The 27,168-nt window shown below is 52.3% G+C and overlaps 1 protein-coding gene across 1 annotated transcript in view; it reads right to left on the bottom strand.

Annotated features, from left to right (window-relative positions):
* Window positions 1-25,927, bottom strand: part of IGFBP5 (insulin like growth factor binding protein 5) — a 31,705-nt gene extending 5,778 nt beyond the window's left edge. Inside the window, exons 1-3 of the mRNA XM_030580367.1 lie at window positions 24,977-25,927; window positions 1,009-1,232; window positions 602-721 (exon numbers count right to left, since the gene is read on the bottom strand). Of these exons, the coding sequence (XP_030436227.1) occupies window positions 602-721; window positions 1,009-1,232; window positions 24,977-25,307 (675 nt within the window). The 5' untranslated portion in view covers window positions 25,308-25,927. The remainder of the gene's footprint in view (window positions 1-601; window positions 722-1,008; window positions 1,233-24,976) is intronic.
* Between the last annotated feature and the right edge of the window lie 1,241 nt (window positions 25,928-27,168).

Here is a 27,168-nt window from a genome sequence, read left to right on the forward strand (position 1 = left end):
AACAAGTGATTCAGGGACGATGCAGCTTCCTGCTAGCTGCTGCATGGGATGCCTGATGACACTTGACTTGATAGACCTCCCATGAGGGTGGGTAGTAAGACAGACCAGAGGAACCCTGCAGGGTGCGTCTAGGGCACAGCACTGTGGGAGAGAACCGACGAACAGACGGCCCGGTTTGTGCACAACTGGTGAGCCCTGGAACCCACGCCCAGGCTTGTGGAAATCCTGGTCGCGGTTTTACATCTGAGCTGAAAGAGGGCAGCCCGAGTGACCTGACAGCAGTGTCGCCTAGGGGCTAGACTGCCAGGCTGGGGTTCTAGGTTGGGTTCTGTTCCTGGCTCTGTCAGTGACCTTGGGCAGGTCACATCACTGCTCTATCCTCATTTTACAGATGGGGAAACCGAGGCACTATACTCCCGCTCTGCTTGGTGAAGTGCTTTGGGAACTAAGGATGGGAAATGCTGTGTAAGAGCTGGGGGCCATCATTAATGTCCCCACACACTCTATTGGTTCGACACGGAGCTGCCGGGGAGAGTGGCCCTGACAGAATCAGACCCTTGTCGTGGGGAGGGCCACGTAGGTTTCCCCTGGGGGAGCTCACCTGTTTCCTCTTGTAGAATCCCTTCCGGTCGCAGTTGGGAAGGTGAACGGCTCGTGGGATCATTCGTTCACTGGTTTTGATTTCCTGCAGCGAAGCCTCCATCTGCCTGCGGCAAGGGCCCTGCCAGAGGAGCGAGAGGATCAGCGAGAGCCCAGCAAGTCTTGGCCCGCAAACCAACCAAGAGCTGGGAATCCCGCACGCCCCCCAAATCAGTGACCCACTGGGCTCCTGGAAGTGATGGATTTCCCCAGCGTGGGGGTAGGAGAGAGCAGGGCAAAGCCTCATCTCCTGAATGGCAATACGGCCCCCCACTGGGCAACCGTGCCCTCCTCTCTCAGCACCTGCTGCTGGGGGTGCTAGGTGGCAGGGGGGAGGAAAGGGGCAGGTAAGGGGAACCCAGCACTCACCAGCTCGAACTCTTGCCTCAGCTCAGGGACGGCGACCCGGGGATGCGCCGTGTTCTCCGCCCCGCCGACGAACTTGGACAAGGTCAGCTTCTTCCTGCGATCCTTCTTCAGGGCCTCGGCCTTGAGCTCGGAGAGGCGCCCGTGCTTGCGGTACACCTTGGGCGAGAAGGTCTCCTCTGCCATCTCCGAGGTGGTCGGCTCCTCGTGCTCGCGGGATTCCCGCTCTGGAGGGGGGACAAAGCAGAGCGACTTCTCCGTGAGCTGCCCATGGAACCTGCAGGGGCCAGCCCTACGTATGCCTCTCGCTGAGTGCCCAGTGCCTTCCCAGCAGGCACGGGGAGAGGGCTGACTAACCCAATGAGAGCCATGCCACTGCAGCGCTTTGAGCACCGTCTCCCCATAAAGGAGAGACCCTTCCTTCCAGCGCGATTCCCCATGAGGGCACCCCCCTGTGACTCTCAGAAGACTCAGTCGCATTGGGTCAGGGAGTGGTCCCTATAGGTCCCAGGCCGCTGTGTATTGTTATATCGAACCAAGAGAGGCACAGGTACGTTATCGAATGCGTACACTCTGCCTGTCACATACATGCACAGATAGACGCTGGGACGCGCAGGACAAAGCCACGCCACGAACGGTTTCCACACAGTGCCTGAATTGGCTCAGCTTTGCTGGGGAGAAGCCTTCAGGCTGGGCGGAAAAGACATCATCTCTTTGGGGCGTGGGGCTCAGAGGGCCAATCCCACTGCGGAGGAGATGGTGGGAGGGATGGCCTGCTTCTCTGCTGCTGCCTTTCATTTGCCCCCGGGGCAAAATCACCACAGGGTTTGGCAGGCTTAGCTCGAGACAGCAGGTCAGGTCTGGGGGCAGCTGCCAGGGAGATGTAGGGCTCAGGAGGGGAATAGCAGGAGATGCTTTGCATCAGGATTGGGGAGCTTTGGCAGAGCTGGGAGGTTCCTTTTAGGTAGCTGAAAGCAGAGTCCACCCTAAAACCTCGTGTGCAGCATTGCTGGTGCAGAATGAGTGTCATGGTCCAACCAGAGGGGAGTGCATGTTTGCAGTAGCTAAGTCATCCCCGAACAGTGCATATCTAGTCTCTGCAGTGCGGGGGGATCCTTCTGGATGAGTTCTTATTGGGATGATCAGCCTCAAGCTGTGTGTGTGTGTGTCTGTGCCTAAGTCATCTGTTGCTTCATCCACTGTAGTTACCCCCATATAGGCTGGGAGACCTTCGGAACACTTTGCTCCCAGGCAATATGATTTTAACAGCTGGGATGTCAGCAGGGCTCCCAAGTGCTTATATATAGGAGTGAGCTGGTGACAGCCTATACTTAGCTGACTTGTGACCTTTAATACAGCCACTGGAGTGAAAGAGGGTTATTTCTGGTTCTAGATGTGAATATAGTGCTCCCCTCCAGAGACAGTGGAACCCTGGGCCACATTCCCACCAGGCCTGTTCTATTGTAGAGGCCCCTCTGGCAGAGGCAACGTAAAGAGATGGCAAATGCACACTGGGGGAGGGGACAACAGGGGGAAGAATGGAACAGAATCGTTCTGCCTCACACAGCCAGGAATACAAATATCAACCTACTTAGATGTCCTCATGATGGTGACGGGGGGGAATATGACTCGAATTTGGTCACAATGAACCCAACATGTGCAAAGGATGATCCTTGTGCAAGGAATAAGCCTGCAGATGATCTTGGGGCAGACGGGATGCCAGCCCCACAGAAGACGATTCTGTGACAAGCAGAGACACTCATCGACATAAAGAAAGTTATTGTCTGTCCTAGCCCAGGTGCAGGCTAGGAAAAGACCAACAAGAGATTTTCACCAGGACCTAATGCAGCCACCTCTGGGGTGGAACATTATGTTTAACAGCATACGGCAACACTGCAACATCATGTAGGATAGGAGGGGAAGTTTTAAGGGAGGTAGAATGTAATGGGAGTTATATTTCAGAGTGTCATTCACAGGCCCTCAGGAGTCTGTCAAGCCAGCCAGCAATAAATAACGGTCCAGCCAGCAATCGCTGACCGGGTGCTTGCACTTGCAGAAAGGAAGCATTTCACCTGCTGATCAGCAGGTGGCAGCACATGCCTGCAGTTCGCACTTAACGCAAGGCAAAACCCTGCAAAATCATCACGGGGCTTTCATAAGGGCGGGAGGGTCTCAGAATTGGTGCGCTGGAGGGTGGCAACTCAGACCCTGTGGTCGTTACAGCTGTCAGTCCAGGCCTCCCACACCCACACCCACTTCACAATTTCAATCAATGCCAAGTCGAACTTTTCCTCTCCCAGCTCTGAGAAAACCCAAATATGCTACTTGGCAAAGTCGTGTCTCAGCCTAGCAGCTACTCACATGCATTATTGAAAGCCATGCAATGAACCTGATCAGGGCTGGGTAAATCCTATTACAGCCTCTCAGGATCGTACTTAAACCTGCTGGATTCAACAGAGCCTGATGTACCTTCTTCAGTCCTGACAGGGTTCCCATCATCCCTGCATCTAACGCCTCACAACACTTGCGAGGCAGGGCACTGTTGTTATGCCCATTGTACAGATGGGGAAACCAAGGCACAGAAATCTGCCCACGCTCACATAGGAAGTCTCTGGCAGAAGGGGGAACTGACACAAAGTCTTCCAAGTCCCAGATTTGCACACTAACCACCAAGCCATCCTCCCTCTCTCTCATTTTGTGAGGCCCAAGGCTTATCTGTGCACTCAGGTTTTCTCAGGTGCAGATGATGTGTTTTTGCTTTTTGGAGGAAACAAATGTATTGATTAAATAAAATATGAAAAGATCACGCCTGGAAGAATGAACCAGTTGGGAAACAGGAGCCGGTCAGTTACCTGGTCTGTGTCTTGTCAGTTACAATGACCAGCCAGCAGCCACTAGTCACTAGATGTTGGTGTTTAGGTTTTCACCTGGAAATGGGGCAGTTTTGCACTGAAGTCTTTTCATTCGCCAGATCATGGAAATAAATACCCTACTCTGCCAAGCTGTATTAACCATACCTACACCCTGGGCATAAATGAGTGACGTCTCTTTGTACAAAGTGATCCCCCTCCCCAGGCCAACGGAAAAGCTGGGCAGCAAAGCAGCATGTACCACAGCGTAACACTCCCGTCTTCAACCTCAGGCCACCCCCACTGACTGCGTTGGATTGAGCCCACAGGCCATCAGCCTGGGAAAGCAGGTAAGAAGCGAGGTGGTGCAACATGAGATCCACTTGGTGCGGCATCCTACCTCTGGCAGCACCCAAGTCCTGATACGCCAGAGAAAGGAAGAACCCTCCCCACAACGCCCCTGGCCAATTGTGCTGTATTACTCCACAGAAGGAAACGTTCTTTCCAAAAACCCAGCTGATGTCTGGATTACGTCCTGAAGAATTGGGATTGACGGCGCTGGTCGTTTTTAGCCCAGCTCGCGTCAGTGCAGGAGCTAGTCTCATTCACCTGGGTCAGGCCACCGGACGAGGCAGAGCCGGGCAGTGGAACAGAGGGGGGAGACTGGAAGGCAGGGCAGCGGCTGGGAGACGGGTGTGAGCACCGCCCCTCTCATTACATCTCCCAGGAATGTTTCTAAAGAGCATTACCACCCTCACCATTCTCGGTCTTCCAGTCACCAGCTGCATCAGCATCATCGGCTTTAAAAACTTGTTTTGGACATTGGGCCCTGGCGCTCAGCTCCTGCTGGAATCATGTGTGAGCACCATGATCACACGCCCACTGAATACTCAGCTGTAATAGTAAGTGGGGGGTGGGGGGAGAGCCAGCTGAAAACTAACATCTCTCTCCTGGTATGCAGCTGTTTTTAGAATGAATAGTTCAGATTGAATTTTTCCTTTAAAAACATATAACCGTAATAAATAACCCTACAATAACAAAGCAGGGTGTACAGCGTGGCATTCCGTGCAACCCTACAATAGAGGAGAAATTGGAGAGGGTCCAGAGAAGAGCAACAAGAATGATTAAAGGTCTTGAGAACATGACCTGTGAAAGAAGGCTGAAGGAATTGGGTTTGTTTAGTTTGGAAAATAACAAACCAGGATGTGCAGCCCAGCAGTCAGGCCGGCCTCCCCTACTGTCTGTACAGTGTCGGCTACAGAGATAATCATGAACTGGAAGCCTGGGGCCTGCATCTTCCCAAACTCTGCCACGTGGATTTTGGTTTTGGGGGGATCTGGTGGCCACTCAAGAAAATGACTTGGTCCAGCTCGAATGCAGCATTCCTCTCTTTTCTGAAGGGGCTGCCAGTGGCACAGGTATGACCAGGGAGAAGCCATATAAGGACACCAACAGAGCACTTTGTTTCTGCTTGCTGTAATTTGTAATTTTGCAAACCTCGCAATTTATCTGCAAGCCAGAATCATGAGTAGTTAGTGGATGGCCCAGTTCTGATCCCTTTTAGGAGGTAGGAGAGAGATGGAAGATGTGAGCAGATGCCCTGGGAAGGGAATGGATTTGAGAGGTGCGTGGCCGGCAGGCTGGCATTTCCCAAACTGATTTACACCTGTCTAGCTCCTGATACCCCTAGAGTTGTTCTTCCGTATTTGCCAGAGCATTATCTTGCTCCGATTAACACCCTGGCATCCTCTGATCTCCAAGGCACCCGAAGCTGGATCTCAGTCACTGTGATGATAAGCTTACTTCTCGGTCAGCCTCGTCTTTCTATTCCCCCCTGGACATGGTTCAGTTTGTGCAAAACCACTGTCCAGCTGACGAAGCTTTTACAAAAGACATCAGGTCTCACTTTAGTGGAGTCCTTGCTTGCCAGAGGGAGAGGGTGGGAGCCTGTAAATCTAGGAGAGCTGGCTGTGTTTTCAATCCACTGTTCCACCTCTTGGAGCCTACGGCAGGGGGCTCCCCAGCTCCAGAAATCCAAGAACGGTTCCCTAGCTCCTGCTTTGCTAGAGTTACTCATGAGGCTGGCGTCCCAGTTGGGAAGGGAGGGCCAAGCAGTGCCCAGGGTTGGGGGAGGGTGGCGAGGAGAGCTGCCAGACCCCCCCTCGCCTCGCCTCTCCTCCCCAAACAGGAGCTCAGTGGGATCCTGCCAGGGATCATGTATTCCTTGGCTGGACCATTAGGGAGCGACTTGTATCCGGCGGCGTGCACACTCCCGGCCCAGGCTGCGTTACTGATACAGCCTCTCGCTGTCACCCAATCCCCCTCCTCGCTCCAGCCGAGAGAACCTGAGCTGGGCTCTGCAATCGGGATAAGATGCCCACGTCAGCAACACATTAACGCCTGCCGAAAGCCTCCGCCCACCGAAACCTGCTCCGTTAACCCCCCGACAGGCCAGGTTATGGCTGCTGGGACTGAACAAGACCCAGGGGTTCTGCAGTTCTGCTCCCAAAAGACAGAGGGAAAAACACCTCCTGGGCCAGCATCCCCAGATGGGCATGCAGGAGCCTAGCAGCTCAGGAAGGAGACTCACGTTTGCCTCCTACTCCAGCAGGATCTGCCCCATCCCCAGCGCAGCAGCCCAGGCCATCCTCTAAGCTGCTTGCCAGCCCCGAGGATTCAGTTACAGTCTGATTGCCTTTTGCAGAGGCAGGAAATGCTAACCTTTCCCACCGTTTTACCCTTGGAGAGAGCTGTTGGGACCCAGGGGAGGAAGACGCTGCTGGGGGGCAAGGACTGGCCTATTCGTTCCTAGTTGGGGATCCTTGCGAGGTTGCCCAGTGCAGGGAGGCAGCTTAATTAAATATAAACATTGTGGACAAGTGCGGAGAGAGCCAACAATTCTGAAATGTGGGCGGAGCTTGGGACGGTGGGTGGAGTTTGAATACAGCATCACCTACCATGCCCCATCTCCACTGGGACCCCTATGCACTCAGTGAGCCCCATTCTTAGTTACCCCTTGGAGCAGGAAAGGTAGGGGGAAAAAGTTGCTTTAAGCAACCTTTGTGCTCCTTGAATTCTAGGACTGCCTGGTGACTGACAAGTTAGAACAGCCTCAGGGCTGCTCTAAACTGTGCTCTGCTCCCTTAACCTCCCATGGGCCCTGGTAAGCAGAGAACAGCCATAGTGCCATGCACTCCTGCCCTTTGTGCAGCGGGCTGAGAGCAGGACCAGTTTAACAACAGCAATCATTAACAACAGCTACACGTCACAACTGACAAACTTGTGTTGCTTCTAACCCAGCCTGGATTTGAATCCGTGCTCATGATGCGGGGAAGGCTCGGGAGCCCATCACCACGTCCCTGAGCCATTTGGTCTAATCCAGCTGCAAGGTCTGACTCTGTATTTGAGTTACACGGGGAAGAGGCCCTATCTCAGTGTAACACTGACAGACTCCAGTCATTGGCGGGCAGGATCGAACCTGGGACCTCTGGAGCTAAATGCATGAAGCTCTACTCCATGACCTAAAAGCCACATGGCCCACATGTAGAACAGAGGCTGTAGCAGACTCACTAATCTCTAAGTAGTCTCGGTGCCACAGATCACCACGCGCAGGAGGTGTGCAGGTTTCAAATCGATCCAATCACCTGGCAGGGTTTTTCCTTTTGCTGTGAAAGTGAAGGGCATGAGGGACTGCACAGAGCCGGTTGGAGGCTGCTGGGATCAGGTGGGAGGCAGGGAACTTGTACAACCAGACGATAACAACTTAACAATAATGGGCTGCTTAGGAAAACCCTGGCAGGCGGGATGGGCCCCATAATGACAGCGGTTGTGTGAACAAATGACGCCGTTCCTCAGGGAGCTGGCGGGGAGAGGAGAGTAGGTGGCAGACAGGGAGGCTGGTCAGCATGAGGCCTTCCGCCTTAGGGTTCCCACTCAGGCCAAACGCCCCAATGAAGTCACCTGGTGATCTCAGTTCCTCGGCATGCCCCCACAGATCGGGGGCCCCAGCCTCCAGCCTGGCACAGTGAGCTCAGCTTCAGCATCCTTTGGCACAAGCAGGAGCGAGAGAGGCCAGGGCCTGAGCCAGCTCTCAGGGACCTCGTCCTTCTAAGCAAGAGGGACGGCTCGAGTCGGACGTGATCAGCTGCCACGGGCTTTGGGCTTGGTAAGAGTGAGTGGCAGAGTTCTGGGCTGTAGGGGGCTCTCAGAGGGACTGCCAAGGGTCAGTGCCAGGATCTACTGCACTGCGTGTAGAGCACATCAGTGACGTTTGTTCGCAGATAAGACTTAATTGAGAGGAGTCGCACGCAACAAGGTGGACAGAAAACCCCCCCAAAGCGGGGGAGCGGATTAGAAACATGGGCAGATTCAGCTGGAATGACTGACGCAAAGCCACCTAGGGAATACAATCTGAAACATCCGTCCCCGCTGGGAGGAGCAAGCTGAGAAATAGCGATGCTGAACGTGTCCCAGGGTGTGAGTGGAGCACACATCCGATGCAAGTTTGCAACGTGATATATGGCTGCAGAAAAGAGCAATTTTCGAATCACAGAATATCAGGTTGGAAGGGACCTCAGGAGGTATCTAGTCCAACCCCCTGCTCCAAGCAGGACCAACTCCAACTAAATCATCCCAGCCACGGCTTTGTCAAGCCTGACCTTAAAAACCTCTAAGGAAGGAGATTCCACCATGTCCCTAGGGAACCTATTCCAGTGCGTCACCACCCTCCTAGTGAAACAGTGTTTCCTAATATCCAACCTAGACCTCCCCCTCTGCAACTTGAGACCATTGCTCCTTGTTCTGTCATCTGGTACCACTGAGACCTGCCGATCTCCATCCTCTTTGGAACCCCACAAAAACATCACAACAGCATCGCATCATGGAGCAAGAAGATGACCATCCCTTCCTCCGGCAATGTTTTGCTTTGTTTGGTGCACCCCCTTAAAAGAAGGGTATTGCTCAACAGGTGGCCGCTCAGAGAAGGGCAGCAAACGTCGTCAGGGGACTGGATGGACTGAACTATGGGCCAACGTTTGGCCTACTTTAGCCAAGTGGTGAATCAACAGGACACATCATAGCAGCCTACAAATATCTGCAGCGTGAACAGCTAGAGGATGATTTCAGGTGGCTCTCGGGGGTCTAACTAGGTGTGATGGAAGAGGTAATATTTAGGCTAGATATCACAGATACTTCACAGATACAATGTGATGTGTGACCTTGTCTCTCGAGTCATCATTTCAGACCATTAGAACTAGACTAGAAGAATGCACTGGAGCAGGTACTGTAAGCAATGACCCTGCGATGGTTTGGAGAATGGCTGGAGGATCTCCTAGCTCTTCTCCATCTCTCGGTTCGATGAGCCCACAAGCTCAGAATCCGGCACCAACATTCTAGCACACTGGACCCAGTTCGGGAAAACCAGGCTGAGCCATCTGTCAATCCCAGCTTGTGACACAAAAGGCTTGTCCGTCTCCTTCCAGAGGAGCTATTTGGCCCAGTGGCACATTGGGGCCTTCTCAACCAATCAGCGTCTCCTCTCTGCACCAACACGCTGGAGAAGACTCTGCTGAGTCAGCTGCTGCTCGCCTGTAGGGAGTAACTATGTGTGACAAGGGACAGGAAGGTGTTTTACACCAGCACTACTACCCGGGCTGTTCTAAATCAAATGGGATTGATTGGAAATGCAGGCCTGGGAGCGCATTAACCCAATGACCGTGATGCACCTGGGCTGAGCCGGAGAAGAAAGAAGCTTAGTTTAGTGCCTGGGAAAGGCGCACCCAGGGGAACGACTTCATTTAGACCTGCGTTTTTCAGTCTGCATTACAAGTGCAGGCCCGATCGGTGTAGGCAGAGGGTCAAATCACTAGCTTAGCATGATCTGTCTGTGATGCTCATGTGTTTCTGTCACTGGGAGAGGTAAAATTGTCCCTGCAATATACTTTTGTTATTGGCGGCGTAGGGATACAGTGGTGGAGAGCGTTGTAACTCCCTTTATTCAATCACACAAGTATTTTAACTGCCTGTAATAACTTAGGAGTCCCACAAAGGCTTATGCAGGTGAAAATCCATGCACCCACTCAAACAGTCCCACTGACTTCATGAGTAAGTGTTTGCAGTATTGGCCACCAAATGCTCCTAAAGCCATCACAGGTGCCAGTCCTCAGTGAGGCCAACAAAATAAAACCCCTGTGGCGTTCCTAGTGCAAGTCATTTTTGAGCTAGGATGAGCCACAAATATCAAACAAATAAAACAATTACGAAACTTTCCAAAGAATGAAAACACTGAGGGCAAGAATTCCCTCCGCTGTAATTCGATGACGGTCCATTGACTTCAGCCACGCAGTGTGGATTTAAACCAGCTGAGGATCTGGCCTCTAGTGTAAATACTCCTCTTTCTCAATTGCTTTGGTTCATTGGTCTTGTGCTTTCTAAAAGCAATTTGACTCAGGCACCAGACCACACAAGGGAACGGCAGGTGGATTGGATTGGATTTGGTGAGACTACAGTGGGATGTGGGGGAGGAGCTGTTTCAAAATCAGGCTTACAATAGGAAGCTGCAGTAGCTTCACTCTTGATGATGGAGAGATTAGCAGTTCTCCAGATGGTGGGGATTTCTCCATGATCTCTGGAACTACAGAAGATGCAGAGGGATGAACAGAGGGAGAGCAGAGAGGCAGCTAAATTCAATATTGTCAGGACCGGAATTTTTGTTTCCATGATCAGAGGTTAAAATGGTTAACTCTCTCTGCACCCCCTTCCACCAGATACAGACCACAGGGTGGAGAAATTAACAAGTCGTTCCCTTACCCATCCTCCAAGGGATTCCAAGCAGCAAGGAGGGAGATGGGGAAAAGAGAGAAAAACACCCTTCTAGAAAATGATTTGTAAAGAGCCCCATGAATTGCTTGGTGGTAACGGGGCGCCAGAAGGTCGGAATCAGAGGTGCCGACATCTTGTCATGGCTGTGTTTATTGGTAGCAAAAAAGTTTCAAAACTTTACGCAAAAAATGGGAACGTGAGACTCTTCCCTGAGGACATCCTAGCACTCCAGGCCCTGAGCTGCCAGGAGTCTGGCCCCAGGAGACACCCCCAAAGCGGGAATGAGCTCCCCCAAAAAAATCTCAGCTGCATTGCTATGAAGGGGGTACGGCAGGTTGGAACAGGACCCTAACAAACATCACACATCAAGGGTCAGAAATCATTCCTCAGGCCCTGGTGCCAGATGACTCAACAGGAGAGGCATGGGGCGGAACTGTGAGTTTGGGATGGTTAGTAACTCTGCTCTCTCTGGCTAGCTGGAGCCTTCCCTAAGGCTCAGTTGGAGCCCGGCTCACTTTGCTGCAGCCTGCACGAAACGTGCATGTACGTTCTGCTGAAATGACAGCACTGTTAGAACATAAATCAGAGTTAATGAAACAAAACCGAGCCAGGCCCGAGGAAGCATAGCAAGGACAGGCCTAGAAGCTAAGGGGAAGAAGAGACTTTTACCAGAAAATACAACAGTATTCAGGAGTGAGGATCCCAGACACTAGAGATTCCAGGGGTAAGACTGCAGACGTTTTGGCTATTGCTGTAGAATAGGGGAGTGGTTTTGCCCAAGGCCAATGTTCAGATAAAGGGGAGATCTTTGTTATTTTCCGAGTGGGTAGAGGAGGGGACTCTAGAGTTGGGGATCTGCTCCATTACAGATGCTGAACTCCCTTTTAAATACAGCTGCATGAGAGGTAGCCACAAAACTCTAGAACAGTGGTTCTCAAACTGTTTTAATGGAGTCACCAGGGCTGGCGTTAGACCTGCTGGGGCCAAGGGCCGAAGCCCGATCCCTGGGCAGCAGGAATCAGGCTTTGGCTTCTGTCCTGGGTGGTGGGGCTCAGATTACAGCCCCCATCCCACCTGGGGCTGAAGCCCTTGGGCTTCGGCTTTGGTCCCCCCACCCGGGGTGGCAGGGCTCAAACGGGCTCAGATTTCAGTCCCCCGCTCCTGAGGTCACGTAGTAATTTTTGTTGTCGGAAAGGGGTCGTGGAGCAATGAAGTTTGAGAACCCCTGGTCTAGAAAAAGCTCTGGGGATTGGTAATGGGATAGGGGGCCTTTCACCTCCAGGACACTGGTTTGATTCCAAGGCAGGCAAGTAGTGAGTGAAAGCTGTTATCATCTGACAACTGTTCTGTGGCCTAGTAGAAATGAGCAGGGGAGGTAGAAGAGGGGGTGGGTGGGGAATCACGAGTCTGTTCCTGGTGGACAGGTCTCCACATCACAAAATCCAGCATTTCTAATACATAGGGGCTCTTGTTGCCAGCCTGAGCAGAGAAGCCAAGCACCCAATGGGCCATGGAGACTGGACCTTTGTGTCATCCCTAAAGGGGTGAGGTGCATTGGAAGGGGACTGCATGGAGAAATCTTGTGCTGGTTCAGGGACAAACAGAGGGAGGACTTCAGTCTTTTGCACTGTCACCTTTCACCAGAACTATCAAGAAGAAGAGCCAAGAGAAGAGCGAGCACAATCGTTATCAAACTGCAGAAGAAACGGGCGGGTGCACGTGCTGGAAGAGAGAAAGTAAAACCCAACGAGAAACTTAACCTAGTGACTTGTGCCTTCAGCATCTGAACCACACAGGGCTCCACTCTGGGACTCCAGCCTGATTCTCAAGGACGTCCCTCGAGTCGGGTGGAAAAGATCGGTTGGATGATCCGCTCCCACCTCTGCACTAGCGTGAGATTATGCCGCTCGGTATTAAACGTTGCAAGCAACCAGCTTTCTGCCTTTTCCTTTGGGAAACTATTCTACGCTCTAATAGATCTCATCAGCAGGAAATCGCTCAGCCAATTTAATCCTTTTACTACTCACTCTGCTCCTGGCTGCCACCCTAGGCAATTCCTCTCCCAGGTTGATGCTTACTCCCTTCCTTTATGGCAGACTGAAACCTCTGCTTTCCAAGCCAGATTTGAACCTGCACCCCCAATCCTTCCTAGCACTTTCCCTGTCTGTGCTACAACCCCCTGGAACATAAGAGACATGGATTCAATGCTTTCCTCTGACACAGACTCCCTGTGTGACCTTGGCATGTCACTTACTCTCTCCATCCTTCCATTCCCCCGTGAACGGGTGATGAATACAGAGGATGAATACAGAGACAGAGTCTAAAGCTGGATGAGACCACTGTGAGGATCTAGTTTGACCTCCTGCGTAGCACAGGCCACAGGACTTCCCTGAAATACCTCCTGTTTGAACTAGGGCAGGTTTCTAGAAAAACATCCAACCTTGTTTAAAAAACTGCCAGGGATGGAGACTTCCCCGTGAGATCAAAGATTGTGAGTGGCTCCCATGCTGTGGTGATAGGGGCCACGTACATACCTGTGCTAGATAACCCCAGTACCCAGGCCACGTTCCAGGGCCGACATCCCAGCTCTTCTAAAAAATGCCTTTGGATGTTTAACGGCCGCAGCCGGACGGAACCGTGGGAGAGAGAGCACTGCATGCAGCACAGCGTCCATAACGCAGTATCGACTCCGGGCCGCAACACCAGTGCCATTTCTCACAGCACAGCGCCCCCTAGCACCGTGCTGGGGAACTGGCGCAGTACTAACTCCCTGCTATTTTCAACCGGGCACTGGATTCAGTACTGGTTCTCAAGGAGCGGGTGTCACCCACTGCGCCCCACCACCACTTCTTCTAGCACCACGAGGGGGTCTCTCATCCCTACACTGGCCCAATCCAGCTCATGAGGGCTGGTGGGAATGACACCCCACTGTCTGGCTGTATGACTGCAGAGGTCATGTGGATACAGGCAGGTGGCCAGTTCGCTGGAGACCCACAGGAGTTGAAAGGGAAGGGAAAAATATCCATTGTGTTGATTCATCCTTTGCCGACCACAGGATATTTTTAATCTATCGTTTGGCAAAATGCATTCCCCTTACTATGCTGGGCGCTGGCCAATCCATAAAGCACCGCTTTGGGCTCCTGGCTAGTGAACCCACACAAGGGGGCCCCATAATTTGTCCTTAAGCACGCATAGTTGTCTGTTACACCAGGTAGGAAGATGTCTCACTAGGCTACCGCTGTATAACACGACACATTGTTTGGCCAATTAGTACAAAGGAGAAGTCATGCGAGCTGAGATTTTTGGTCCATCAGGTCAGCTACCTGCCTCCGGTAATGATTTACATCTGATACTTCACAGCAAGGCAACTCCTGTTCCCTCAAAACCCCAGCACCCCAACAATCCATAATGCACTTAGCTGTCTGTACCAAGCTGTATAGTTAGGAATAGAACTCTTTCTTGGTATCCGGAGGAGAACATCTTATACCCTGAAGCCTGAGAATAGAACACCCATATATTATTACCAGGCCCTCACTGGTCATAAAATTAGCCAATAGAATGAGTGGAAAGGACACTTTTTTTTTTCTATACTGCTCCTCCAGAAAAATCTGCATAACTTCTTGAATTTAGCAAGTGTTTTATGTTCAAACTGTGCCTCTTTCTATGACCTTAGAGGCTATGAAGCAGTTTGTATGACTGCATTATGTGCTACACAATTGTGTACAAAGAGTCTATCCACGTGCATTGTTTCCAAATGAGATCAAAAATCATATGACAATAACAGATTTTACCAGCAACACCTACATTTGTTAAAATCATTTTTAGAAATTTTAAAACAAAGCTAATTTTCCACTAAGATTCTTGTTTACTTTTTGCATTTCTTGGGGCTTAAAAATGAAAACCAGCTAGTCAGTTTCACTTTTGCGTCTAGACATTTTCAGTTTCACTGTCTGGTTCTCATGTCCCAAGGCAAGGTGGTGGTGTTTGGGTTATTAAAAGGAAGCAGGATTGTTTAAAAAAACAGATTCCACTTGAATTAAACAAACAAATGATTAAAGCCAAAACAAATCAAATGGAAACATTTGTGCTGGTTTTATAAAATCAATTTTTTGGACCAAATTTGACCAAAAAGTGCCTCTTCAAGCTCAATCTATGATGCTAGCTCAGTAATTACTGCATTCCATACCTATCAGACTGACCTTCTCCACCTTAAATAACACCCAGACTGGGTATCCCCATCAGCAAAGCTAAAACAATCACACCAGGCACAGTTCTCTTGGGATAGAACTTTCACCACTCAACGGGTGTTGTGAGCCTTAATTAATGTTTGAACAGCCAGTTGAAATTCTTGGAAGAACAAAAATGTTAGGGAAAAGCTAAGTATCGTTATTAGAGCATTGTTTGCAAGTAGGCTTGATCCTTTAAACCCTCTGCATGTGGAATTCCCACTGATTTCCCCAGGAGTCACCTATAGGGGGAATTAAGTTTTGAGATTTATCTACTCCAAGAGGGCCCCTACCTTTAAAAACGTTATGGCTGTGCCTGCTTGCATATAGATTCATAGAGTCCAAGCATAGGTGCTGGAACTAGGGGTGCTGCCACACCCTCTGGTTTGAAGTAGTTTCCATTATATACAGGGTTTACAGTTTGGTTCAATGGCTCTCAGCACCCCCACTATACACATTGTTCCACCTCCCCTGATTCCAAGACCAGAACTGACCTGCTGTATAACACAGACAAGAGCACTTTCTCAGACCTATTCCTAGAGCCGATCTTTCAGGAAAACACCCAGTCTCAATTTAATAAATTGCAGACCTCTGTGTTTGTGTGCACGGACCAGGGCTTTGCATGAACAAACAGGCAGCCCTGCAAATTCTACTCATGCAAATTTTGGAGGCCTAGCGTGAACTTAACCCGTCACTAGCATCTGTCACCGGATAGCCAAATTCTTGCCACATGTGCAGCTATTTGCTTCAACTTGAGTTTGTAGAGCTGTATCAGCAGGAAGCTGGTGACTGCGTAACAGGCAGAACTAGTCTGAAGCGGGCACCGATGAAAACAGAAAGCGACAAGGAATTCAGAGCCATTTTCTGAAAGATCAGCCTCCCTGTGGGTGAATTTGAACATACAGACCTTTAGAGGGCCGTGGATTTCAGCGAGCATATTATCCTGCCACCTGCAGGAACAAATTACAAGCAGCTGAACTGAAATAAACTCCAGCGCCCCCTTAGATCAGCATCAAAGAGCTACCTAAAAAGTAACATCTGACTGAGATTTGCCCTGGCCACTGACACCTGCTGAAGGTCTCTGGCCCTGGATGGTTCCTTTCCATCTCATGGCCAATGTTCAATGAGCTTGTCGGTCTCAAAGGACAGGTATTGACATCAGCTGCCCCTCGAGCACCGAGACCTCCCCGTCTCCCGGCTAGACATGGTCTCTGTAGCTGAGGGGGCAGCGGATGCCTGCTTTGCTGCTGCCCATACAGGACCTGACCTGAGGCTAAAGAGACAATTTCATCTCTAGGTGACATCTTTTACCTGCATTATATACACCTGCAGATTATTACTGCATATCCAGACACATATTATTCTGGTTGGCAAATGTATAATTGATACCCCCAGGGCATCTTCGCTTCTTCCTCCTCAGCATCTCCACGCTCTCTGTTCTCATCAGCCCTCTCCTCTCCTCTCCCCAGCACCCACATCACTGCCCTTGGGCCCGTATAAAAACGCATCTGCCGCAGTCATGAAATCCCTCTCCTGGCTTTCCCATGCCGAGTTCAAGCTCCATGGCTTCACTTCCTAGGCTCTTGACAGCTTCCCTTCCTTCCCTGCACTTGTCTCTTGCTGCAGCACCCGCCTCATCAGCTCCACCACTCAGGTCAAGATTCCCTCACCACAGCCATCTCTCTGGTTTTTGTCTGCCACCCCTTTGGGTGGAACAACTTCCCCGGACAGACACCTGCACCCATTCCCACTAATCCCTCTGCTTAACCCACCCCCTTACTGTCAGACCTCCAAACTCTCAGTGGCTAGAGAGAGAGGCCAGCAGGGGATCAATGCTATTTATTTAGTTTAGAAAAAATCTTATATGATTTCAGCTCCATCCATTTGTGCACACAGCTGGACGACATAACCACAAGGTCTTGCTGCTGCTGCTGCTGCCTTTAGCCGCTCTCCCCCTTCCCTTCTGTTGTTTGTTGCGCTCCCTTGTGTCTTGTCTTGAACTAGACTGTGAGCACTTCGGGCTGGGGACACTTCTTCCTATGCATTTGGATAGCACCGAGCACCTAGCCCCATGGGGCCCCAATTCAACAGGGGCTTCCGGGAGCTACCTTAAATACAGATATTAAATATTAATAGTAATGCACATAGTGCTTCTCTATTTGTCTTACTGCGTATATGAGTTAATGTATATGTGCATATTTCTATAGAATACTATATAGTCCCATACATATCTGAGTAGCTATACATAGGTGTGGGCAAGTAAAGACACATTTCATATATGTAAAAGCAGCAAAGAATCCTGTGGCACCTTATAGACTAACAGACGTTTTGGAGCATGAGCTTTCGTGGGTGAATACCCACTTCGTCAGATGCATGTAGTGGAAATTTCCAGGGGCATTTCATATATGTAATGAGATACAGGTATACCCAGATATAATATGTGCATTCAGGGTGAATTCTGGCTTCCTTTACACCTCTGTAGCTCCCTGTTGACTTCAACAGGGTTGGAAGGTGTTTGGTAAGCGAGGGCCGAAGAGGGCATTTTTATTGGCTGTGCTGTACAGGTTGGTATAACTCTTCCTTCCTTTTTACTCCCTAAGAGAACAGGGAGCCCTGGAAACCTACTCAAGATCATAGGAACTGCCACCCCGGAATGGGCCTCTTCCCCGGATCTCCTGCCTCTGATAGAGACTCTCGTGGAAAATGGGAAGACTCATAAAGACACCCAGTCGCTGCCATCAGGTAAAACTTTCCGTGGACATAAGGGGAAACCAGAATGCTGAATATTGTCAGACAGGTGCCTGGCTTCCGTGGAGCAGATTAGGCCTCTTGGGGCTTCTCTTCTCTTTATCCGTGCAGACAGGCTATAAATATACATCCCCGAAGTATATCTACAATATACTTAGGAATGGTACAGAGGTGAGCTTAACCTAAGTCAGCAAAGAACCTACAACAGTGTCTATCCCCGCTTCTTCTGGTCCCCATGTGTGTTTTCCTATGCCTTGATCCTGCAAACACTTAAAGCATATGGCTGACTTTATTCACGTGTTTGACATGACGGTAAGGCTACTCACGCGGTTAAAGTATGCCTGTGCTTAAGTCTTTGCATGGCCAGGGCCCTTGACTTTCCTCTAGATTCCCTCAAACTTGCCTAGGCTCACTTATATAGGGTCAGATTCTGCTCTCAGTTCCAGTCATATAAAACTGGAGTAACTCCATTGCTGTCCGTGGAGGTACACCAGATTAACGGCAGTGCAAGACAGATCAGAATTTGGTCTATATAATACTCAAACAGCCATGCATCTTTTCTCTGGTGGGATTAGGCAGATTTTTTTTTTTTTGGATCAACTACTCAATAAACTAGTTCCTGCTCTAAAAACTAGGCTGCTGCAGAATCTGTCCGTCAAGAGGCCCCCATCCCTTCCCGTTTGATCCACCCCCCCCCACACCACAAAAACCAACTGTCTTCTTGCTTGCAAATGATGGATTTCACAATTTTTTTAAACTTTAGATCAAAAAGAAAAATGGAGTTTTTCCTGTTTCTTCTCTGAGAGCTCCAGGCCTGTTGCTACTAGCTTTAGCTTTCAGATCTCAAGGGTTTTAATGGCCTCAGCTTCACACAAAGAACTCACCACTCAGCACAGATCACTATGGACAGCACATGTTCGTAACTGTAGTGTGTACAAAGTTCCCTGCTCCCATGACCCTTGCCCTAACCCTGACCCTTAGATCTAACCCCAGTTCACCCCAGCTCTCCCTCTATAGCGGCACACCTGCCCCTCTTATATCCCAGTCACTCATTTACAGCTGTTGTGTGTCTGTTAAACCCAGCCGCATGTTAAAGCCCATTTAAACTGAGAGCATGAAAGAGGGAGAGGAAAATCTGTCAAGGGAATGATAAAGAATTAAACCTGGTACTAGCTGCAGAGAATGTAGCTACACTCACTGCTTCTCCTGTCTTGTTTAAGCTGACACAGCAAAATGCATTTTCTTAAAGCGAGCTCTGCATTTCTCCCTCGCAGCTACAGTTATCATTGGCTCAGAGTTTCATCAGGAAACTTGCCAGAGATTATTTTTTCTTTCTTGAAAGAAAGAAGAAATGAGAGAGAGAAATGTTTGGCCACGTTTGTTTTTCCATGAACTTTTTCAAGTCAGTAGACTTGTATTTGGCCAGTAAACTCCACTCTGGTTCTTGTCTCTGACCTCTCTGTCTCAGAGGTCAACAGGCGGTGGTAGTGTGATGCAGCAAACCGTGAAACAAAAACGGAAAGAGCAGGCACATTTTAAAAACCGAGCTACATAAATGATGCTGCTTGTGTTTTTACAGTCCTGTAAATTTCACTGGAGTAAGTTACAGTTTTGAAGGTAAGGACGCTATCCCTTTGATGATAGGGTATTTTTACAGGGTACTCATCACACTGGTATCTAAGCACCAGTAATATTAATAATGAACAACATAATATTCCTTTGCAATTCTGTCGCGGTTTTCATTCAAGACACTTAGAATTCTCTATAAACATTAATGAAAGTAGCCTGTACATAGGTAGATTAATTTCCCAGGTATCATTATTCTCAATTTACAGTTGGAGAAACTGAGGCACGGTGAGAGCCAGTGAACTTGTTCCCTGGTAAAACAGCTAGTCTACAGCAGAGCTACCACTAGACTGCCAGGTCCCCTGCCTTCCAGCCCTATGCTATAATCTCCACCGCATTAGCTGTCTATCCACCATAACGACGAGGAGGAAGAAAAAAATATTTCTGAGAAGTGGATTTAAACAGAGCTGCAGCAAGAGCAGGAATAAATAAATATGCAGCTGAATCCATCCCTCTCGACTGTCACTTAGTTAGACACGGTTGATTCTTTTGCAGCAGTTCTCAGTCCAGGGCCGAGTTTGGATATCCATAGACATCCAGGCCAGCTTCCCTGACACATTGTCCCCAGATTTCTGGCCAAACTGGCAGAGGCCAGCAAGTTCAAGTCAAACTTCATTTTTTTTCCTCCCTGGTTGCCTAGTAACATGCCTATGAAAATATACTTCTCTTTTCTCACCCTCTACCACTCAAAAGCCACCAGGAGTTTTTTGTTTTGTTTCATTTCTCCAAGTCCTCAGAAATTCCTGATTTTTGCAACTTTGCAAATCAGCAACCTCTGCTGCTCCCTCCCAGTACAATCCAGGCATTTCTTGGCTCAAGGCGGTTGTTTTATTCTAAATTTCAGTTCAGACTTTCAGAATTATTCACGTAATCTGAGAAACCAACAGAGCTCCCGATGGGACCACCTGCAAGATTTGGGTGGAAGGCAACTTGGAGACCAGAAAAACAACTCCTCAATCCAATCTCTCTCTCACCCCGTTCATCCGCTGGATTCCTGCCTGAGACAGAGCCCGAAAGTGCCTTACAGGACGAAAAAGGAAGCCGATTAAAGGAAGCCCAGCCAAGCGGTTCATATCTATGCACCTGCTATACGACTGGATTCCTTGGGAAGGGTGGCGAGACAGAGAATAATCAGCCTGGCTGAGAAATAAGTGGAAAGTCAAAGTGTTACTGGTGCCATCTGTCTGCAAGGGTCACTGTTGTTACACTGAACTGCAGGTAGGGAGCCCAGCTCAGCCTCTTGCACGGGGCGTACACACATGTACACACAAAAAGCGAAAATAATCCTATGCGTGAAACGCGTGGCGCATGGGCATATTTCACCTCGTTTCAGCGTTACCGGATTATTACTCAGTTTAGGATTATTACTCAGTTCCAAGACAGGAAATCAGCTCCTGTTTTATCATCTTCCTCTGAACAGACCCAACCCACATTTCGGCAGGATCCAGGCAAGTGGCCTGCCTGTGCCTTTAAACTGCTCCAAAGACAGCCTGACTGGCTTTTTGGTGTGTGTGTGAAATACATACACTTGGCTTTTCTATGAAGGAAGACAAATAAAAAGCAGTGAACGCCTGCAGCAGCAGAAGGGGGGAAAAATAATAGAAGTGGAAAGATTTATTGAGTGTTAGGAGGGATAAGCTGCAAATCGCCTATGCACGGATGCAACGAGCAGCTTGGCAAAAGGAAAAAAAATGATTTTTCTTCTTTTGCATAAGCAGTTTGGGTTTTTTTATAAGTGTTTCCTCCCTCCCTCCTCTCCGCTTCGGTGGGTGAAGGTGCCCAAATAGAAAGACAGGATCCTACTGAATCTTAGACAGGGATCATGGAAATAAGGGAAAACCCTATGAACGATAAGGGATAGTGCTTTATTTAAAGGGCGATTTTAGGGAAATAGTGTTTCCCTTTGCATATCATGTATTTTTTCTCTCAGGTGTACATGGCGACTGCCCTCAGGTATATAGTGCAATCATCATAAGCTCCAGTTTCACATTTAAAATGGTTCTTATGATCAGTCTAAATACATTTCAATACATCTGAAGATGAGGGATGGGTTGTCACCCTAAGGGAGAAATCAATGAACTCAGGACCAGGTGGTCACCCTAAAGAGGATCCCAGAATTGGAGATAATCAAAGGAAATACTGCTTCCTTTTTTGCCTCATGCACTCGGCACCCTACAAAGGCGAAACCACCTTGGCTTTCTTTTAATTTTTTTTTTTGCATTCATTTTGAATCTGGGTTTTCCTTTCCCCGATGCACCTGCTCCCGCTCCTTGCCCAGCAATGACCTCCAGCACCCAAGCTGGAAAAGCTGGTCTGGAAGGGGTGGGGGTGGAGGGGTACGTGTTGCGGGCGTTGGGGGTTGAACTGAAGGGTTGGCTGGGTGGGGATTTGGCAGGGAAGGTTTGGGCTTGTATTGCTTCACTTCCAAAGCACGAGTTAGCCGCCAAGCCAAGGGAGAGGGGGTGGGGAGGCAGATACGAAAAGGGAAGAAGGGCGAAGAAGCCGTGGGCTCGGGGAGGATGGACGGAGGGGCCAGGGAACCAGCAGCTTTCAGGGGATGGGTTGAGGTAGAAGCCCAGGAGAGAGGGGCCGGTGGCAGAGGATGCCCTGGGGGAGAAGCCAAGCTGGGCAGGTGAAGGAGGTACCATAGGAGGGGAAAAGGGTGCAGCAAGATGAGCAGAAGAGGAACAGAGAGGAGGCAGGAGAGGATTCCTGGAGGGGGGGAAGGGCAGATGTTGGAGGGGGCTGGGCAGCAGACACCCTGCAGCAGGGGAGCATGGGTGGTGAGTGTGGCTGGAGCCAGGGTGGGAGGCCAGGGGAGCACAGGAGAGTGTGAGCATAGTTAGAGTGTGTGTGGAGGGAAGCAAAGAGGGAAAGATGCAAAGCCATAAGGGGGGGCACAGCAGGGGAGCACGGGGGAGGTGTGTGTGACCGCTGCTGGAGCCAGGGAAAGGTGCAATGCCCACAGCAGGGGTTGCAGCCGGAAGGGCGGGGGGAAGGTGCAGTGCCATGGGGGGGAACATCTGCGGAGCACGGGGTCGGGTGAGCACAGCCGGGGAGGGCAGGTGCAATCCCCAAAGCAGGGGCTGCTGCCGGAGGGGAGGAGGGGGGAAGGTGCAATGCCATGGTGTGTGGGGGGAGGGTGAGCGCAGCCAGAGCCCAAGGGGGCAGGTGCAATCCCCACAGCAGGAGCTGCCGCCAGAGGGGTGGGAGGACAGGGGGAAGGTGCAATACCACGGGAGGGGGGCATAGCTGGGGAGCATGGGGGGGTGAGTGTGGCCAGAGCCGGGGGGAGGGGCAGGTGCAATCCCCACAGCAGGGGCTGCAACGGGGGGGAGGCCAGGGGGAAGGTGCAATGCCATGGGGGGCATTCCCCATGTGCAATGCCATGGGGGGGTGAGTGCGGCCAGAGCGGGGGGGGGCAGGTGCAATCCCCACAGCTGGGGAGCACGGGGGGGCAGGCACAATCACCACAGCAGGGGCAGCCAGGGGAAGGTGCAATGCCATGGGGGGGGTGAGTGCAGCTGGAGCCGGGGAAAGGTGCAATGCCATGGGGGGGCACAGCTGGGGAGCACGGGGGAGGCAGGTGCAATCCCCACAGCAGGGGCTGCAACGGGGGGGAGGCCAGGGGGAAGGTGCAATGCCATGGGGGGGGCAGGTGCAATCCCCACAGCAGGGGCAGCCAGGGGAAGGTGCATGCCATGGGGGGAGGGTGAGCGCGGCTGGAGCCGGGGAAAGGTGCAATCCCCATAGCAGGGGCTGGAGCTGGAGGGGTGGGGTGGGGAGGAGGCCAGGGGTAAAGATGCAATGCCATGTGGGGGGACACAGCTGGGGAGCACTGGGGGTGTGTGAGCGCAGCTGGAGCCAGGGGGAGGCCAGGGAAAGGTGCAATGCCTTGGGGAGGGACACAGCTGGGGAGTACAGGGGGGGGCAGAGGAGCAATCCCCACAGCAGGCGCTGCCACCGGAGGAGTGGGAGGACAGGGGGAAGGTGCAATGCCATGGGAGGGGGGCACAGCTGGGGAGCACGGGGGGGGTGAGCGCAGCTGGAGCCGGGAGGGGGGCAAGTGCAATCCCCACAGCAAGGGCTGCAGTGGGGGAGGCCAGGGAAAGGTGCAATGCCATGGGGAGGGGACACAGCTGGGGAGCACGGGGGGAGGAGGTGCAATCCCCACACCAGGGGCTGCAGCGGGGGAGGCCAGGGACAATGCCATGGGGGGGCACAACTGGGGAGCACGGTGGGCAGGTGCAATCCCCACATCAGGGGCAGGCCAAGAGGAAGGTGTAATGCCACGAGGGGGAACAGCTGGGGAGCACGGGGTGGGTGAGCGCAGCCGGGGAGGGAGAAGTGCAATCCCCACAGCAGGGGCTGCAGCGGGGGAGGCCAGGGGGAATGCCATGGGGGGGGCACAGCTGGGGAACCCTGGGGAAGGGGGCAGGTGCAATCCCCACAGCAGGGGCTGCAGCGGGGGGGAGGCCAAGGGGAATGCCATGGCAGGGGAGGAACAGCTGGGGAACACTGGGGAATGGGTTAGGGGCAATCCCCACAGCAGGGGCGGCCAGGGGAAGGTGCAATGCCATGGGCGGGCACAGCTGGAGAGCACGGGGGGGGATGAGTGCAGCTGGAGCTGGGGGAGGGGCAGGTGCAATCCCCACAGCAGGGGCTGCAGCGGGGGAGGCCAGGGGAAATGCCATGGCTGGGGGGCACAGCTGGGGAACCCCAGGGAAGGGGGCAGGGGCAACCCCCACAGCAGGGGCTGCAGTGGGGGGAGGCCGGAGGGAATGCCATGGCCGGGGGGCACAGCTGGGGAACCCCGGGGCAGGGGGCAGGGGCAATCCCCACAGCAGGGGCTGCAGGGGGGAGGCCAAGGGAATGCCATGGGGGGGCACAGCTGGGGAACCCCGGGGCAGGGGCTGCAGCGGGGGAGGCCGGGGGAATGCCATGGGGGGGCACAGCTGGGGAACCCCGGGGCAGGGGGCAGGGGCTGCAGCGGGGGAGGCCGGGGGAATGCCATGGGGGGGCACAGCTGGGGAACCCCGGGGCAGGGGGCAGGGGCTGCAGCGGGGGAGGCCGGGGGAATGCCATGGGGGGGCACAGCTGGGGAACCCCGGGGCAGGGGCTGCAGCGGGGGAGGCCAATGGAATGCCATGGGGGGGCACAGCTGGGGAACCCCGGGGCAGGGGGCAGGGGCTGCAGCGGGGGAGGCCGGGGGAATGCCATGGAGGGGCACAGCCGGGGAAGGGGGCAGGGGCAATCCCCGCAGCAAGGGCTGCAGCGGGGGAGGCCGGGGGAATGCCATGGGGGGGCACAGCTGGGGAACCCCGGGGCAGGGGCTGCAGCGGGGGAGGCCGGGGGAATGCCATGGGAGGGGCACAGCCGGGGAAGGGGGCAGGGGCAATCCCCGCAGCAGGGGCTGCAGCGGGGGAGGCCGGGGGAATGCCATGGGGGGGGCACAGCCGGGGCAGGGGGCAGGGGCTGCAGCGGGGGAGGCCGGGGGAATGCCATGGGGGGGCACAGCTGGGGAACCCCGGGGCAGGGGCTGCAGCGGGGGAGGCCGGGGGAATGCCATGGGGGGGGCACAGCCGGGGCAGGGGGCAGGGGCTGCAGCGGGGGAGGCCGGGGGAATGCCATGGGGGGCACAGCCGGGGAAGGGGGCAGGGGCTGCCCCCCGAGGGCCAGGCGGGACCCGGCGCCGCCACTCACCCAGCTTGGCTTGCTCCCGGTAGCTCTTCTCGTTGCGGCAGAGCCCCCGGCCGTGCAGCAGCGCGTGCAGGGGCTTCTCCTCGCCCTGGCGGGGCAGGCAGCGCAGCCCCTGGGCGCAGCGCTCGCTGTACACGCCGCAGGGCTGCCCCTCGGCCAGGGCGCAGGTCATGCAGCAGCCGCAGCCCGGCTCCTTCACCAGCTCGCAGCCCGCCGGGCTGGGCGGGCACATGGACAGGGCTTTCTCGTCGCACGGCTCGCAGTGCACGAAGGAGCCCAGGCCCTGGGAGCAGCCCAGGCATATGCCCAGCAGCAGGCAGAGGGTCAGGAGCATCTTCCAGGCGCGGGCAGGAGCGAGGAGGCGAAGTTGGTGTTTTAAGGGAGGGGTGGGGAAAAATCCCCCTCTAAACTCCAAAAAAACAAAGCACCAAAAAAGTCCCAGGAATAATTATTTTTTTGGCCGCAAAATAACCAGATTGCACAGCCTGGTTGCAAGGCTGAGAGCTGCTGCAACAGGTTGGTGGTGGTGGTGGGAATCATAAACCAGCAAAGAGCTGGCGGGTGACTGCTACCCAAACCCTCCCTCCCCCGCCGGCCCCCCAACAGTTTTCCAAAGCTTGGCGAGGAGGGCAAGTGGGGAGCAAAGTTATTCTGCGGAAGGGGCTCCTGGCAGGAGCGCAGCAAGTAATAATGAAATACTGCAGAGCAGGTAGCGCTAGGCGGCTGGAGAGGTTGGTTGAAAGCACATTTTTGTGTTTTGATTGGGTCTCTTTGCTTCCCCCTCCTCTTCCAGCTCTGTCAAGAAAAGTTTTCTGCAAAAGTTTGGATTTTTTTTTTTTTTTTGCAAAGGCTGCGGAAGAAAAGTTTTTTTCTTTAAAAAAAAAGAAAATGAAAAAAAAAAAAAAAAGGAGGAAAAAAATTCCACTTTGTAGATCTCTCAACACTTTTCCCCCGGAGAAGTTTCTAAAGAGACTGAATACTGCGGAGCAGGGCTGTCTTTTAAATAGACTGCCCTGGCCGCCTGCCAGCCCTTAGCTGCAATTTGAGATTCCAATGACACCTCAGCTTGGATGGGTGCCAGAACTCGGGCAATGGCAGTGCACACTCAGAGTGGCTGGGGGTGGGGGCTGCGGCTTCTGACTTCTAGGTTTCAAACCCTGGGCAACGATCAACGATAATATAATTGGAGGTGGGGGAGAAGGGAGGGTCACGAAAATAACGTGTTCCGATTTCCCCAAGAACACTGGGGGGTTAGGAGTGCAGCTTGAGAGAGACACAGAGAGCATTTGTCTGGGAACCTCTGTGAGCACAGTTGCCAACGGTCACACAGAAAATAAGGCCCCCCCGACTTTCACAATAAGCCAAAAATCAAGCTAGTTCCATTTCAAAAGAAGAACCCCAACACTCTATATGACTAGATCCCTCCGGCGTGCAGTCTAGGACTGCGGTGGGCCCGCTGTGCACCTCTGACTCTCTCTCCCCCTTCCCCCTGATTGCCCCCCATCCCTTGCCCCTGCTTGCTGGGAGCCCATCACAAAAAAAAAGCAACAAGCTGCAACAAACAACAAGCCAAAAACTAGCCAACAAGCAACTCACAAGCCAATTAAGCCAAAACCAAGCCCGATTTCTGCGTTTTTTCCACGGGATTGGCATGTCTGTCTGTGAGATATTGCAGAGTGCTCTGTTGTTCTGATTTCCCACTGAAATTCTAGTGACTTTTTAAATCACGCAGGGCCCAATCCTGCAAACATTGGCTATCAGGCATGGTACTTATCATCACCAAGACATCATGAACCTCCCCGGATTGGGCCCTAAATAAGGGAGACAATGTGCATAGGAGTCCATCAGTTGTAAGTTTGACATGTATGTACCACGTGTTAACACAGTCACTTATTCAAGACTGTAGCTACAGAATGAGCAGAGAACATTCCTAACTGTGCACTGGTGCGATTACACAGCTGTACACCTGATAAAAAGATATTCTCCTTTGCATGCACACCTGTGCTGCTGACACAAGTTCCTTGCATGGAAAACACACAGAGTTAATAAAACTGAAGGATGAACATGACATAAGGCAGGGATAGGCCGACTGCAAGAACTGTGTTAGATTCCTCTCTGGAAAAGTGAGCTGTGCCTTGCAGGATGCCAGAAAGCAAGGGGAATTTTGCCACGCGAAGCACAATTTGTATATTTTA

This window comes from Gopherus evgoodei, chromosome 11, assembly GCF_007399415.2.
Source record: "Gopherus evgoodei ecotype Sinaloan lineage chromosome 11, rGopEvg1_v1.p, whole genome shotgun sequence".
In the NCBI taxonomy this organism is placed as follows: Eukaryota; Metazoa; Chordata; order Testudines; family Testudinidae; genus Gopherus; species Gopherus evgoodei.